The sequence below is a fragment of the Epinephelus moara genome, chromosome 2 (assembly GCF_006386435.1).
Source record: "Epinephelus moara isolate mb chromosome 2, YSFRI_EMoa_1.0, whole genome shotgun sequence".
In the NCBI taxonomy this organism is placed as follows: Eukaryota; Metazoa; Chordata; class Actinopteri; order Perciformes; family Serranidae; genus Epinephelus; species Epinephelus moara.
Genome location: NC_065507.1, coordinates 35,522,728 through 35,539,311, shown reverse-complemented (window position 1 = coordinate 35,539,311; position 16,584 = coordinate 35,522,728). Strand labels below are relative to the sequence as shown.

General features: G+C 41.7%; 1 protein-coding gene across 2 annotated transcripts in view; it reads left to right on the top strand.

The window, feature by feature from the left end:
• The first annotated feature begins 265 nt into the window (after positions 1-265).
• caln1 (calneuron 1) overlaps positions 266-16,584 on the top strand; it is a 107,608-nt gene continuing 91,289 nt past the window's right edge. Inside the window, exon 1 of one of the 2 annotated variants that reach the window (XM_050066689.1) lies at positions 266-372. Coding sequence is in view for 1 of the 2 variants with exons in the window: in XM_050066681.1 (XP_049922638.1) it covers positions 1,834-2,033 (200 nt within the window). In the remaining variant the exon portion in view is untranslated. Of the gene's footprint in view, positions 373-1,757; positions 2,034-16,584 lie in introns of those variants that run through there. The other variant, XM_050066681.1, reaches the window with a different exon arrangement.

Genomic DNA, 16,584 nt, shown 5'->3' with positions numbered 1-16,584 from the left:
AGTCGGCGGACCTGTGCAGTGAAAGGTGTTTTGTATGACTAGACGTCGCTGTGACCGGATACGACGTGGAATGACAGAAGAAATTAAAAAAAATGAGATGAGAGTTTGGCGAAAAGTGCAACTCGATTGAACGCGCTGCTGCTGGACTTCATATTAATTAACAAAAACACCTTTCATCTCTTAAAGATGGGAAGACATGTCTGCACTGCGCTCCCAAAATAAAGGAATAATTCACCAATAACACAACAGGCAACCCGGATCGATCAACGAGGCTGATTGTGGATTCCACCTCAAGTCTCTAAACTGGATCCTGCTGCTCGCATCGATCAGCGGATTTGATTGATCACCTGCAGACACTCAACACCCTCAAAGGTAAGTTGGGGAAATTAGACAATAAATTACCCTCAGTGGGAAATGAACAGGCTGAGGTCATTATTACAGCCTGTTGATGTCCGCATTAAGTCACACAGGTGCTCCCCTCAGGGCCCACATCTGTTGTTCGGATCGGTCATGACCTGCGGATGTCACCTCACAAGAGTCAGTGTTATTATCTGCTGCTGTTTGCATTGTTTTAAATATAGCAGACGGTGTGTGAGGAAACAAGTCAGAATAATATTTTACTTTCACTTGCTGTGTAATGAGATTCGCACTGCAGCAGCAACATCGACTGATTCGTGTTTCATAAAGTTTTAAATTAATTATTGACCGCTGACCTGCTTAAGATAAATCGTCCTAAAATTCCTTCATTTCCAGCACGACATGCTGCTTTCAGAGACAGATACAAGCTTCATCACTCACTCATAAGACAACATCTGAGCAGAATGTCATTTAATCAGAACACGACACTGGCAGTGATGATGGAGTTTGTTGCATGAATGTCAATTCTGTCACACTGATGACGAGCAGCTCACAGAAAGTGTGTGCGCGCATGCTGGGGGTCGGTGTGATGTAGGCTACCGTAGCCAACAGAGTTCTCACTGTGGACCCCCCGCCGGGACGCCGCCCCTCCCCTCCCCTCCCATCCATCCATCCACCCACCCACCATCACCATCCTTCCTGTCCTTTGCGCAGCGTCCAACGCGCGCCCTTGCTCCACACGGTGGCGCACGCTGTTACGCACGGCGCGCCCTCCCGGAGATGTGTGGCTCTCTGTGTGATGCGCCTTCAGTCTCCCCGTGTTGACCTGCAGAGCGCACTGTGAGCTTAATCCACTGGGACATAAAGGCTGTGTCACCAGCTACCTCTCCTCTTTGTTCACCTTATCTGTCATCCTGTCTTCCTACTTTCTCCCTGTCTTTTTCTTTCATGTGGGCTCCTGCTGGTCTGTCATTCTGTATTTGTCTGTCTGTCTGTCTGTCTACACCCTGCTTCTATTCTTCTCTGTCTGTCTCAGATTCTCTGCCTCTTTCTCATTTTGCCTCTGTCTCTCTTCCTCTCTCTCTCGCCTCTCCCTGTGTATTTTGTGAGCACAGCCGCAGGCAGGCAGGCGGGCAGGGCTGAGTCTGTCATTGGGACTCACTAATGAGCCCTCCACTCTGTCTCCCCATGTGGAGGAATGTTTGCACTGGAGAGTGAGTGAGAGAGCAAAGGGGGAGAGAGGGAGTCACAGGGAGGGAGGGAGGGTGGGAGTGAGTGAGTGAGGAGCCAAGGAGTGGAGCATGAGAGGAGCTGTTGTACCTGCTGCTCTCACTGCTCAAATATTAACAACGGGTTTCTGGGAACCGATGCCGCTGCTCTGGGACAAGCCCAAACTGTGGAGGCAGCCGGGCTCAGTGGTTTGTGGACAGGCAGTCTGTCGCTGCTGCTGGAGGCACCGCTGCATCTAAGAGTCTGATGGAGGAGGAGGTCACAGAGCCCGATCCTCAGACGGTGGAGCCCACCGGCATGCTGCCACCGCCGGGGACACACTCAGAGGTAAATGGAGACTTGCCGGGCAACCCATACCTGAGGGATGGGACAGTGGACGTGATGGAGAGTCCGGCGAGGGAGCCTGTTGTGCTGCAGTATCCTGCTGAGTACAGCCACCAGTATGGGTAAGAATCAGCATGGGAGAAACAGAGAGAAAGAGTCTGTTGCTGCAGGCAGCAGCTGGTAATGTGTGCAGAGAGGTGGCACTTCTGTGGGACGCTCTTGTCTCTTTTCTCAGTTTGGAGAGCATTTGACTCCTGATTTGCAGTGATGGTTTGACGAATTGCCTTAACACCCAGTTGGCTGCGTTTTCAAGCACCCTGTGTGCCTGTGCTGCACAGTCCATAGCACTGGAAAGTCATTTAACCATAGATTGCTCCTACAGAAGGTTCAGGCATGTCTTAATGGTCCATAGTATTATATTTCACCTTATTATTTACATTACAGGGACAGACGTTGGGACACATTTGCGTGGTTGGGTGGTCAGAAGCAGTTGGTGTTTAATCCATCTTCATCATGACTTGCTGGATGGAACTGCTCTGTTTTTACATTAATGATTGTTAGCATCTCATTTGTATGTTTGCTGCAGCAGAGTATTGTCAAAGGCTCACTGTGTTTACACACACAGATCCATATGAGTGGACAGAGTCGTCTGATGGCACAGGCATGGAAGCGCTACAGAGTCTCAATAAAATCAAAGTGTGACCAGAAAACCTCACCTCTGACTTGATTTAAAGTTTATAGATTCTACGAAACAATAATCCACTCGGCTGTTTTAACAGTGCTGTCAGTTTCTGAACTGGTCAGTTTTTATGACCAGTTGGCTGTTTGTACGTTGTACCTTAGCAGTGATGGAAAACTGGAGAAAAAAACCACACTGAAAATTTTCTCTCTCTGGGTGGAAACTTTTATTTTATATGGCCACACCCCAATCTGTGATGTCACAGCAGGTATTTGCTTTTGCTCTCACGTCTCTGATGGTGGTGTGATCAAAAAATAAATCTGAACGGGCAGTGCAGAAGGCTTTAACAGCCCTGTGTGATTGAGTGTGGATTTACCTTCATAGCAAAGCTCACTTCTTTTGGTTTTATAGTTCAGCACTTTTTCCTTGTGATTGGAAGGAATGCCCATTCGTCAGTGTGCCTTGAAAGGAGAATTACATCCTGCTTATAACTTGGTGTTCATGAACTCCACCTTTTCTCAATATGTATTTCTAGTGAGGGTGTAGGTTTTGTTTCAAGCCTGGGGGGCACATATGAAACAGGGTTGGGGGGGTCCTCTGCCAGGAAATTTTGTGCATCAAACACTTCATTTCCTGCATTCTGCATTTGTTTATGCACCAATCTGTGCATTTTCTGGATCAGTTCACAATGTAAATATCTTTAATTAGAAATAAAACTCCTCTGCTACTTCTCATCATTGGGACAAATGCACATGTTCTAAATATTGAGGGAGATGTGTCCCCTGCGTCCCCCTGAAATCTACGCCTATGATTTTTTTGACCACCTCCTAATGATGTCACTATGTCATGGTCCTTTTTATGAAGTTGATTTTCTGGCCAGAGTGTCTGCTCCCAGTACACAGTGTTCTGCTCGTGTCCCCCTCAGTATCGGCCCGTTGCTATTGGCTGTTGTGCTGCAGGGTTTGATGTGAGAAATCGCCATCTGGCTTCCTTGTCATGCAGAAAGCTTTGAATAAAGCTGTGCTCTTTCATCAGGTTGCACACTCTTCAAGAGTCAAGACTCAGAACTGAGGACTGGTTTGGTACTCTGGTGTGGTCGTGGGCTGATTAGTCATTTCTTAAAGAAAGAGAGAGAGAGAGAGAGAGGTTTGGCACTCGCAGGACTGACTGACATGCAGATATATTAAAAGGTTTCAGTACAGCAAAGATCAGTCTCTACAAGTAGTATGTTTACTGTCAAACTGCACACTGTCTGCTTGGACAAAAAACATCTAATGATTACTGCGATGTGTTCAAAGACACAAGATTAAATTATCTTTAAAGGTATACTGTGCAGGATTTTCCTAAAAACATAAAATATAGACTTGTACAGAGGTACTCCCTCTCAGTCATCACTTATGACCCACTCTCAGTGTGTGGTGGTGTATTTTTCTGCAGAGGCTCTGCCCTCTGTCTGGAGTTTCTTATTCATTTCTTATTTTCTGTGTTTGGGATGTTTATAGGCGTGTACCTCCACAGCTTTCAGATGAGGTCGGGGCTTTTTGAAAAGGTAGCGACCAGGTGCCAGACCATAAGCAGCAGGCATTCAACACCATTGCGAGGTGAAACCCCGAAATGAGAGTAAATCTGAGGTTGGCTTTTACTTTGACTGTCACTTGCAAGCATGTTTACAAAGAGTGACTGACAATCCTGCATAGTATACCTTTAAGAATGAATTTCATTAATATTTTCAAACAGCCTGTTTGCCTCATCACATGGAAATGAGTGCTGGTCTCTACGAGATCTTGTTTTTTTCTTGACCATTTACAGGTACTTTTGACGTGAACGTCACCTTATAAGGAAGTGTACCATATTTTGAACTGTGGTGCTATTTACTGTTTCTAGGTTCTTAATTGTGAGGATAAATCTGTTTTTTTCCAGTTTTGTATAATTACAAATGTAATTGTTTTTGGATTCAAAGGTATACAGGATTGTCGGTAACTGTTTGTACTCGCCACTGAAAGTGAAAGTACAAACCAACCCCAGATTTACTCTCGTCTGGCATTTCGCCTCACTATATTTGCGTTTTTTTTCAGTGTTGTGTCTCTTGGATGCCTGCTGCTTCTAGTCTGGCACCTGGTCGCTACCTTTTTATAAAGCCCCGGCTTCACCTGATCACTGTGGGGGTACTGACCAATAAATGTCCCAAAGACAAAAAATTAAAAGCAAAAGAGAAACTCCAGACAGAGGGCAGAGTCTCTGCAGGAAAATACACCGCCATGCACGTAGAGTGGGTGATTGAGAGGGACCACTTCTGTATGAGTCTTTACATTGTTTTTTTTAAAGATAATCCTGCACAATATATCTTTTAATGAGGGGCTTTTGACTTTTTATATTTTTACAGTTTAACAAAATAAATGATTCATTTAAGGAACAAAAAGAGACAGATTATATTAAAACTGATGGCTTTCTCTTTCTCAGTGTCCTGATCTCCATGTTGTATGTTAGAATTTGACACTAATCTATGATGTCCAGCTGCCGGACACAAATAGGAGTGAGTTCATCATGTCTGCCCGCCGGTTCTTTGAGGACATGCAGCATTTTAATGGCAACAGCGTAATTGCGGCTTATTGCTTCTTCCTCCAGGGTCAAAGCGTTTTGATTAGTCATGTCATCTTTGTCTTATCCTTGAGGTGTCAGCACAAGTAGTGCTTTCCCCATATGCCATGCACACAACTTTAGTGGAGGTGGTTTTATTTATGGGTCTGCTGTAATTGGGTTCAGTTCTGCTGTGACCCAGCCTTAACAACACTGGAAAGACCTAAAAGGACTATAATGATGCAATAATAGTTTGTCTACTGTCAGGCTACCTTGGAATAGTTTTATTAGTGGGTGACTGGAAATGCACTTTGAAAAGAAAAGAAGCCGACATGTCTCTGAATGGTTTTTACTTTCTCAAGTTTCTAACAGAAGGTGTCTTTTTAAAATTAAATTTGTACTCTACACCCGCACTACAGGAAACATAGTTGATGTGCAGCCATCCTCTATGTATCATTTTTGGGTCTAATCACTGTCATCCATCAAATAAAAAAAGAAAGCTGAGGCTCTGCATGCTGTGTACTGAATTTGTCTAAACCCCAGCTTCATCAGGAACATTTAAATATGTTGATGTGTATGTGTTTATGATTTTTATCAGGTAATTAGAGCTTCTGTGTAAAAATCTAAATTGTCTTCAGAACCTTCTCCCTCCATTATGCTTTGACCTTTCACTCTGTACACATGTCATGTCTGCTCAGGTGGATGTTGTTACATGTATATGGAAGCAAAAAAAAAAAAAACATAGATATTTGAATTATAAGAGCCACTGAATACATGACATTTCCCTTTGAAAACCATGTATCTAGAATTAGCTGTCCTGAATACACCTCCATGAAATTAAAATATGGAACTTCTTGATTTGCAATTTCAAAATCTGAATCTGAATATATTTTTTTCACAATGTTCATAAATTCAGATCTGAAAATAAAAGTTTCAGAATTTCAAGAAGGAGAGGATGGGCAATTGGGCTTGAATGTGACTAATCAGAGGCCCCACCAGCCAGTTTTAGTTCTTGTTAAATAGTTAACGCTCTTTCTTAAACAGAGAATAAGGGTGTGTTAATAGTCGGATGGAATGTTAATCAATAACCATAGCAACAAGACTGTAGCTACAGTAGCTTGGAATACAGCAATCTGGCACCTACTTTGATTCACTTACTGTTTTTTCAGAGCACAAATGAGACAACAATTAACACAACACTATAGCACTCTCTCTTTCTTACCATCTCCTCTTGCTGCAGCTGTTGGTTGTAGTGGCGAGGCACCGGGTGGCTGCTGCAGCACCAGGAACCTGCACCGCTGTATGCCGGCCACAGTCCAATGAAAGAAGGATAGATATGTTGCCGAGGTCCACTGTTTGAAACAAAATTATGGGACACTTTGGAGGTGTACCGTCCACCAGCATCAGCCACTCTCACCTCAGCTCAGCATCGACACTGCCCCGAAAAGCACTGTGATTTTTTTTTTTTCTAATGGGACTCTTTAACTTTTTGACTCAAAACTGCATTTCAGATGGTGGACCTTGGTAACATTGCTGTCCAGCACTACAGTGTGCTGTGACCAGGGCTGTGTTGTATTATTTCTGCCAATGGGATCTTGTGTAACCACTGTGTTGGTTGCAGCCGTTCACTGCACATAGGCTACAAATGCAATTATGGAAATAAACAACACAGTAAACTAAGGTGTAGAGCAACTACACAGAGATATACTTAAGGCTATGATGCTACAATTATGGTACATTACAAGATGAGTTGACTAGCTAGCTTACAACAATGTATATAATGTTTATTACAGTGCACGTATGACTTGCAGATTCTACTATAGTCATATGTCATCCAAAAGCAAGAGCAAAAAATTAAGTTATTTGTCAAAAGAACATCTGGTAAACAGTGTGGCCAATCAACATTGTCTGGACATGACTCAGTTAAAAATGAAATATCATAAAAACGCCCAAATACACTGTAGGAAGGCTTTAAAATTACCTGATGTTTTATTTGAATTTTTCCAATGTGAGTTCTTGGATCTGAATCTGACTTATCAAAGTTTGGCAACATTTTATTTATTATTATTTATTTTATTTCTTAATTTTACAACTTGGATTTTTAGATCTGAATTTGTGAATGTTGAAAAAATCTATTTGCATTCAGCCTTTGAAACTGTAAATTAAGAAATTTCCATATTTAATTTAAAAGAGGTGAGTTCAGATGGGTTTCAAAATTAAATATGTCAGTGCATTCAGAATATTCAGAGGCTGTTACAATTCAAATAATTTTGTTTCTTATTTGCTTCCTTAAATGTGGTTTTGGGGGAAAATGGAGGAAAATTGTAAGATTTAAAAGTCTGTAATCAGCTGTTTGTCAGGTGCACTGTCCATATTGCTGAAATCAAATTGACCTTTTATCTGCGGCCACCTTTTTCTCAGTTGTCAAACTTATCCGTCACTTCTAGTAACTCATAACTCTAAGGTGACAGGTTGATCATGGTGTGGAAACATATTTGGGCTTAAACTGGGAGCAGAGAAACAGCAGAGTGTCAGGTCGTCCCCTGTGATTAAATGCCACAGGTCCAATCACAGCTAGTGCAGCCATCAACAACCTCTGTGTCCTGCCAATTCGACATGTCCTTGAGCCGGACACTGAATCTAGACTTTCTCTCTCGCTGAAAGTTACTTTGGATAACAGCATCAGCTAATGGCCTCCAACATGATGTAAAATGTGAGTTACTATCTCATAAAACAAGGGCAGGTTTAATCTTCTTTTAGTGTCACAAGCATGTGTGACTTTACACTTGCAATGTTCTTGTCAGTCTAGATGCAACAGCTCGACTACAACAATTTACCGTAATAAGGCAGGAGTCCTACACTAGTCTTAAAGGCACTGAATTTAATCATCTGAAAATAAGGCCTTAATTGGTATTGAAATGTCTCAAAGCAATCTTTCAAAAGTCTTAAAAATGCTCAGATGTGGGAAGTAGAATTTGTTTTTCTGATGTTGCATTGTAAAATCCCCAAATAATTGGAAACATTGTTACTTGTTGCTGTTTTATTTGTAATTTACTGAAGGCTTCTTGTATTAAGGTCATGCAGAGCAGGATAGTGAAACCAACACATGGTTGGGAAGTTCAGAGCAGATGGATTAGTGTACCCCTGATGATAAGGGGAAGTGCAAATTCAATAAAAAACTGATCATTTAACCATGATATTGTGGCACTGCTTAAACCAGTACAAGGTAATGCATATGAGGGTCAGTGTATTATATGCAAAAAGTTTTTGGAACTCTGCTCGATGGGAATCAAGGCAGTGGAATTTCACATGCAGAGTGAGAAACACAACATCAGGAACTAGAGCTGCAACAATTCAACTAGTCTATTGAAAGAAAATGAATTGCTAACTGTTTTGATAATCCTTTTATAGTCAGTCATTTTTCATGCAAAAAAGTCAAACATTTGCTGGTTCCAGCTACTTCAATGTGAGAATTTGCTGCTTTTCTTTGTTATTTATTATACAAAGTGAAGAATCTTCAGGTTTTGTACTGTTGGTAGGACAAAAGAAACAATTTAAAGACGTCACTTTGTGCTGTGGGATGAGCATTTTCAAGCATTTTTTTGACATTTTATCGAGCAAACAATTAATTGATTAATCCTGAAAATAATTGGCATATTAATTTATGATGAAAATAACTGTTAACTGCAGCCCTAGTAGAAACTGTGTCAAGTTGCCATACTTTCACACAAGATAGCTTCTTTGCAGTCTATTACAATTAGTTGATTCATTGATTAGTGGGTGGGCTCTCAAATATGAAGATCTGCTAATTTTCTTGGTGTTATTTAATTGAGCATAGCGTTTGTTCAGGCAGTACACGATGTCAAGCTCAGCTCACATCCCAGCTCCATCAGCTTAGGGCTGGGTGGTATGCCAAAATTTTCGTATCACATTTTTAAAAAAAAATCATATCGGTTTCACGGTATTTGATGGTATTTTGCTCGGGTTCGGCCCACTTGACATGCTGCTGTGTTGTGCTTTTTTACGTGATAACGCCTGAACGCAACACAGGCTCTGCTCCATTAGTGCCGTGCTCGGTTATAATTGTGGCGGACTCGGGTCGGCTTCGGTCAGGAAAATGTGGCCTGAGCCGTGCTCTAGTGTGCTCACCTGTGTGTGTGTGTGCGCGCGCGTGCGGATCGGGCACACCGCCGTGTGCGAGTGCGAGAGACCATGTAGAGACAGAAATAACATGCCATCATGTAAATAAGATAGATAACATAAGGCTATTTAGTTTGTTTAATAAAAGGACAAGGTATAGACCTGTTCTATAGGCCTGGATATGAAGCGTCCGTCGTGCCAAATAATATAACGGTAGTTTCTAAAGAGCTAAGACACAAAAAAAAATCAGCAGCGGCGGTGTGCCGGGAAACACTGCTCTTTTTGGTAAGAGTTCTTCTGGGTCGTCGTGTTCTTCTTCAGCAACGCGTACACGTTCCGTTCCGGACATTGTTTAGGCTATTCACCGGTATTGCGGTATATGAAAAATTCATATCATAACGAAAATAAATACCGATTTTCGGTACGAACCGGTATACCCCACAGCCCTACATCAGCTGATCTAAAACAGCCAGATCAACCGAGAGAGGTGTGCTCTCTCTGCCTCAGGCTTTCCCTTATTTGCACATGGAAGGGCAGACAGATGTGCTTTCTCTGCCTTATGCTTTCCATGTAGGCGCGTGGAAGAAGCTTTCTGCGAGGCCCCAGAACAGAGCCACACCGCCAAATATAATACTGCAAATGGAAATAAAGTTTTCTTTGACAAAAGTGTTCCTGACTGAAATGGTAATTAGGGTTTTAGACTTTTTGTCAGACAAAACAAGAACTTTGAAGGCATCAGTTTGGACTCTGGGAAACTGATGAGCGATAAGCATTTTGTCACCATTTTATGATATTTTACAGAATATCTGGATGGATGGATGCAGAATTCGTCAAAGCAGCTTGCTCAATAAAATACTGAGGTACCATCAAGTGATTTTATCTTTGAGTCATTCCTATGGCTCATTTTTATCATCCAGTCAATCTGAGTATTATATCCCAAAATCCTCGTCTCTTCTTATATTGAACTGATATATCACAGTGTGCAAGGAATAGTGATGTGATGAGGAAAGAGAGTAAAAAATAGATGTGGTCTTGGTTGAGGCTGTGGTGATTACTTCCTAATTTAAGTGGTTACTGTATGTTGTTGTGCTCCTGAAGGGCAAATTAGCCTGTTCAGCTGAGACCTTGATCAATTTAATCAAGTGTAATGATGCTGAAGGCTGCGAACAGCTCTGTTCAACACTGTCTTCCTAAGGGGGTGGAGATCAGATGTTTTACTGTTTCAGCACATTAGCTCACAGCTCATCTCCTGCATTGATAAACATTGTATACTTGGGAGATATTATGGTAAACATTGCAGTAAAATCTTTCACGTGCCATGCCCTGTCTATACTCATAAACGTGTCTACGTCCTTGTTTGTTTTCCAGTGATGTCAGGTTTCGTGCTCCTTGGTGCATTTGCTCTTCTAGTTCTTGGCAAAGAACAAATATGTCAATACATGTAACTGGTGTTGCTCAGTCCATAGGGACTTGGGTTGGGAACCGGAGGGTCGCCTGTTCAAGTCCCCGTCCGGACCAAAATATGGAGCGTGGACTGGTGGCTGGAGAGGTGCCAGTTCACCTCCTGGGCACTGCCGAGGTGCCCTTGAGCAAGGCTCCGAACCCCCCAACCGCTCGGAGCGCCTGTCATGGGCAGCCCACTCTGACATCTCTCCACTTAATGCATGTATAGGTCCAGTTTGTGCATGTGTGTGTTCGGACCTGTGTGTTAATGACAACAGAGTGAAAAATTGAATTTCCCCTCGGGGATTAATAAAGTATATAAAATTAAAAATACTGGAGATTTGTTTTGTGTAATGGAATCTTATGAAATCAGCTCATCTTTGCTGTCAGAGGTCCAAAGCAGCAAATCATTACACAGTTAGATTTGGCAGAAATGCTTTACTTTTTGAGGGAGCTCTCAAGGAGTCCAAGCAGCAATGTTTATGTTCACAAAATATTGCAGTTTTTGCCCTTATTCTGAAAAGGGCAATATTCCTACTAAGCTGTTTACATTGCTAATGAAAATGAATATTCCACTAATATTACCATTTTCATTGTAACATGCTGTGCTCAGGGATTGTGTGAAGATCCTGACGGGAGACGTACGTAGCTCTTTAGTTAGCTTTATTTACACATTCATTCAATCACCTACATACTTCCGGTCCGTCTCCTTATATGTTCCCCACATAACTGGGTACACACATACGTTCCTACTACACATCTGCTCCCGCTACATTCATCATGGACAGATTATTAGACAATAGGCCCCGGGCACAGTTACGTATGTGAATCTGCGTCTCCTACATTGGTAGCTTGGTAGTCATTTTGTCTCTTTGCAGATCCTGTGCAGTGCTGGCCTGTGGCATAGGCAGTATAGGTGAATGCTAAAGGCGCCATCATCCATGGGGGGCACCACAAATGGAGGAAATGAAGAAAAAAAAGAAATCAAAATATTTATCTTTTTTTTTTTTTTTTTTCACTAATGCTACAGCGTTTATTTTGAAATATTTCATAAGGCCACAACAACATAACTACATAGCAAAGCCTACTTTTCTGACGTCACGTGAACCCTGAAACACGCTGTATCATTATCATGTCAAAATGACAAAAGCTCTCAACTCAACTACCACAATACTACTGAGAGGAGTGGATGTGGGGTGAAAGAACATGAAATCAACAGGAGAGCTAGTTATCGTTACCTATAAGCAGCCAGTGGCCTCAACGAACAGCTCACAGAGGTTAGATTGATTTACATTGTAAAGCATTCAAACTCTGAAAATTAGTATTGGGCGAAGGTACATTATAATGTTCTCATGATGTGTTCAGTGTAATGTTGTAAAACATAGCTTTTGGTGGGAAACTTGAATAAATCCAGCTGTTTGAAGACGAAATGTGTTGGTGTTTTCACAGCACTATAAAATAGATGTTGGAGAGGGAATTAGGATGTGTCATATATAGTTAAATGGGTGGCACGGTGGTGTAGTGGTTAGCACTGTCGCCTCACAGCAAGTCCGTTCCTGGGTCAATCCCAGGTTTAATCCCTTCTGTGGGGAGTTTGCAAGTTCTGCCAGTGTCAGCGCTGGTTTTCTCTGGGCAGTCCAAAGACATGCAGGTTAATTGGTGACTCTAGATTGGCTGTAGGTGTGAGTGTGAGCGTGAATGGTTGTCTGTCTCTATGTGTCAGCCCTGTGATAGTCTGGCGACCTGTCCAGAGTGTACCCTGCCTCTCGCCCCATGTCAGCTGGGATAGGCTCCAGCCCCCCCCCCCCCGCAACCCTCAAGAGGATAAGCGGTTACGAAAATGGATGGATGAATATATAGTTAAAAGGCTTGTTGCTTGTTTTTTTTAAAGATGTTTTTCCATATGAAAGAAGGTTGTTTCATAAATGTGTATTATTGAATTTGTGCTCATTCAAAGGTAGTGTAATGAAGGACTTAATGACTTTAAAACTCTTAATTTTTTCATAGTGTAGATTTATGTGTTTTCCTTACACAAAAGAAAAATAAATGACAAAAAAAGGAGAAAAAAAAAGCCCAGAATTGGTAATAAATGTGCAGTACTTACAGCTGGTAAAGGTGAGGGGGTGCTGGGGGGCAGGCTCACCTAGGGCACCAAATGTGCAAGGGGTGCCACTGTTCCTTTGCATCTATTTGTGGTCTTTTTGTCTCTATTTGTTTTCCTTTTATTTTATTTATTTATTTTTTGGGGATAGATGGTGCCTGCTTATTTCAGTGACATTTTGCAGGTGAAGTTGAGGGAGCTCCAGATACTTTTGAGCCCCTGGGCTGGGTAGGCCATTCAGTAATCCATCCATGGTTTACATGCAGTCGTTCATGTTCTGATTAACGTGCCCTAACATGTCATTTATCACGTCAAAATATGGAAAAGTGGAATGGCTGGCATCGCTTGTACCATTTTGCTTCTTTGCATCACAATGGGATTTTATTTAAGTTTTACACTGGCAGCGGACTTGTTTGACCATGCAAAAATCAGCCTCTTTCTTTTGTTCCTTCAGCCACCTTCTTGAAAGGTTGGCATTGCAATATTTGGGTATATCCAAAAACCTGTCGTTATCCAAGCCTTTCAAATGCATGTACTCGGGAAGTACTAAGCATATGATGAGTCTTGGATACTGCACAAAAATGGTTGGTTTAAATGGATGTTTTGATATAGTTTTGTTATTGTTTGACCTGGTCACTGATCAATCAATAAATAAAGTATGTTCACCATTTTCTGGAGAGGCATGCAAGAAAGACGCTTTCGTCATGATGAATTCAAGGTGACACGACATGACGAGGGGAGGGGGAAGTATTCCTTTAAGAACAGAACAGTATTAAATTAACATTGTGGCTGAGATTGTTGTCTCATTTCTTTAAGTGATTACTTAACAGACTTGTTGAGTAATTTTCTGTCAATCGACTAATTGTCGATTAATTCAGTTACTTGTTTCAGGTATTACTTAGTACTGAAAATACTTTCCAGCCCCCAAACTTGTTACAGTACATCTTTGACCCGTCTCCGTGTCATTGAACAACATTCTGGTCCTTGTTGGGAAAACACGTCTGTCCTCTGCTCGGAGCTGGTCAGTGCAAGCTCTTAGCTGGATAAGGAGATTACTTAAGAATGCAGAGCTGAAGTGTCAGAAACGTGACAAAACTTAGAATGAAAGCCAAAACTGCCCTCCGCGCTTAGAGTTCACATACAAAACATTTGAAACACACTCACTGGCTTTTGCCATTATCAAGGCAGTTGAGCTGCATGACATTGCTTTTTTATTGTAGTCAGCTGATTTTTTTCTCTCCATGCTCGAGTTATCTAACATTGAATGCACAGTCTGCTCCTGAAGAATTTACTGTAGTGACATGTATAGTCAATTCTGTCCCTGCATGGTAAATCATTCTGATCAGTATTTCTTTATGTTGGCCACAGCAATGCAAAACCCAGGATAGTTATCACCTGCGTCAAACAGCTGACAATATATGGGTTTGCTCGTAACAATAATATGGAAAGAACGGACAAGAGTGATGATCATATATTCCTAATGACAGCTGACAGGTGACTGAATAATTGATGAATTAGGAAATGAAAAATCCTTAAATTACGTGTGAGCGAAGCTGTTTGCAAGAAAAAGCTTCAGGCGTAGTTGCACAAGTCTTGATGTGCATGCTTATTAAACTGACAAACAAGAAAGATGCGGGGACCAGTTTTCAATTTGTGAGGTGACGGGTGGCTGGCAGCTCTAACCACTGTAACATGAGCATTTGCAGGTGCTGGACAAAGTGATGAAAAGGGGCTAATGGTAGTAAAAACAACAACTTAAGATCCACCAAGGAGGTTATGTCTTCAGTTCAGTTTGTTTGTCTTTTGGTCCATTTGTCAGCAGGATTAGAGAAAAACTACTGACTTGGTTTTCATGAAACTTGTTGGAAGGCTTTAGCATGGGCCAAGGAAGACCCCATTTAATCTTGGAGCCAATCCGAATCACAGAGCAGATACACAAATTATTTTTTTTCCTTTTGTTAACATTGCACGATAGAGCATATGGGTTTGGCAGGGGTCTGCGCTGTCTGAGTATCCTTGTTGTTTGTCAATTATTGTTCAGATTGTCCATAATTTCCTTTCACTGTTGAGAAATTATTTAAAAAAAAATGCTGTATTAAATGTAAATAAATACAGTGATAATTTGCAAATCCTTTTCGACCCATATTCAATTGAATGCAGTACAGACACAAGATATTTGTTTTTCAAACTCATAAAGTTTGTTTTTTGTAAATATATACAGTCATTCTAAATTTGATGGCTGCAACATGTTTAAAAAAAAATGGCATAGAAGCATGTTTACGCTGTGTGACATCTCCTTTTCTTTTAATGAGACTTGGCATTTGGGAACTGAGGACACTAACTGTTGAAGTTTGAAAAGTGAAATTCTTTCCCATTCTTGCTTGATATACAACTTCAGTAGCCCAACAGTCCAAAGTCTCCTTTGTTGTGTTTTGTGCTTCATTATGCGCCACACATGTTAAATGGGAGACAGGTCTGGACTGCAGGCAGGTCAGTCTAGTACCTGCACTGGTTTACTGCAAAGCCACGCTGTTGTAAGACGTGCCGAATGTGACCTGGCATTGTCTGTTTGGAATAAGCAGGGACGTCCCTGAAAAAGACGGCGTCAGGATGGCAGCATATGTTGCTCCAAAACCTGTGTGTACCTTTCAGCATTTATTTGCACCTATTTTCACTCCGATCTCGTCACATATTGACGCTTGATCATGAACTTTCCATGTTGAGATATGACGTGCAAGGTACCCTTGGTGTGTTGGTTGCTGATGTTCTGGGACACCATGTTAACTTCTGTCTGTTACAAGCATTGTCTGTTTTCAGAATACAGTTTTACAGGAAATGTACAGTTTGCATACAGTGTCTTTCAAAATAAAGACATTATGTTGGTACAACACCAAGAAATGACATTGGTTTCCTTCAACAACAAAGGCACGTGGTCAGGTTTAGGCAACAAAAGCACATAGTTGGGTTTAGGAAAAAAGAAAAGGGTTTGGCTTTACAATCTTATAGGAGGCGAACATCAGCTTCTTGGGTGAAAATCGCTGGTTGTTGAACCTACCTGCCCTGCTTGGATTTCTGCCGCCTTAACTTTCGTTGTTGTCATGTTGTGTTTGCCCCTGACACTGCCAGGAGCCATTAAACAATTTAATGGCGACCAGCCGTGCATCATGCCAGCATTTTTCATTGGTGTCTGACACCGGAAGTCACTGACCAAGCGCCAGTTTTCGACTCACTTCAGAGTGGGAAAAGATTGTCATTAGTGTCGGCCTGTCTTTATTCATCAAAAAAATGTTGATTTAATAAAACAGATGACCTCATTTAATCTGATGAATCACTTTATCCAAGTTGATGATTTTGTTTGAGGATTTTTCATTATTGTTGTTTTGTTTTTTTGTTGGGTGATGACGCTGTAAAATTTGACGACAAACATTCAAAGCTTTATTGGAAAACCTAAGTTGAACCTTAGAATGTAAAAAAAAAAGAGAGATATTTTAGCAATCCCAATAAACGTACAGGGTCCATGTCATTGGTTCGACAGCCCATTGGTTCGACATCCCATTAGTCCGACTGTCCGCGGTGCTGAACGGCTCGTGGCGGGCGTATGGTGCGCCGCGACCGGCTTGAGGCGGAGCAGGCTCACGGCTTATGTGTTTGTCACTTTCTTTTTCATTTTAACCCACACCATGATCTTTTCCTGACCCTAACCAAGTGGTTTTTGTGCCTAAACCTAACCAGA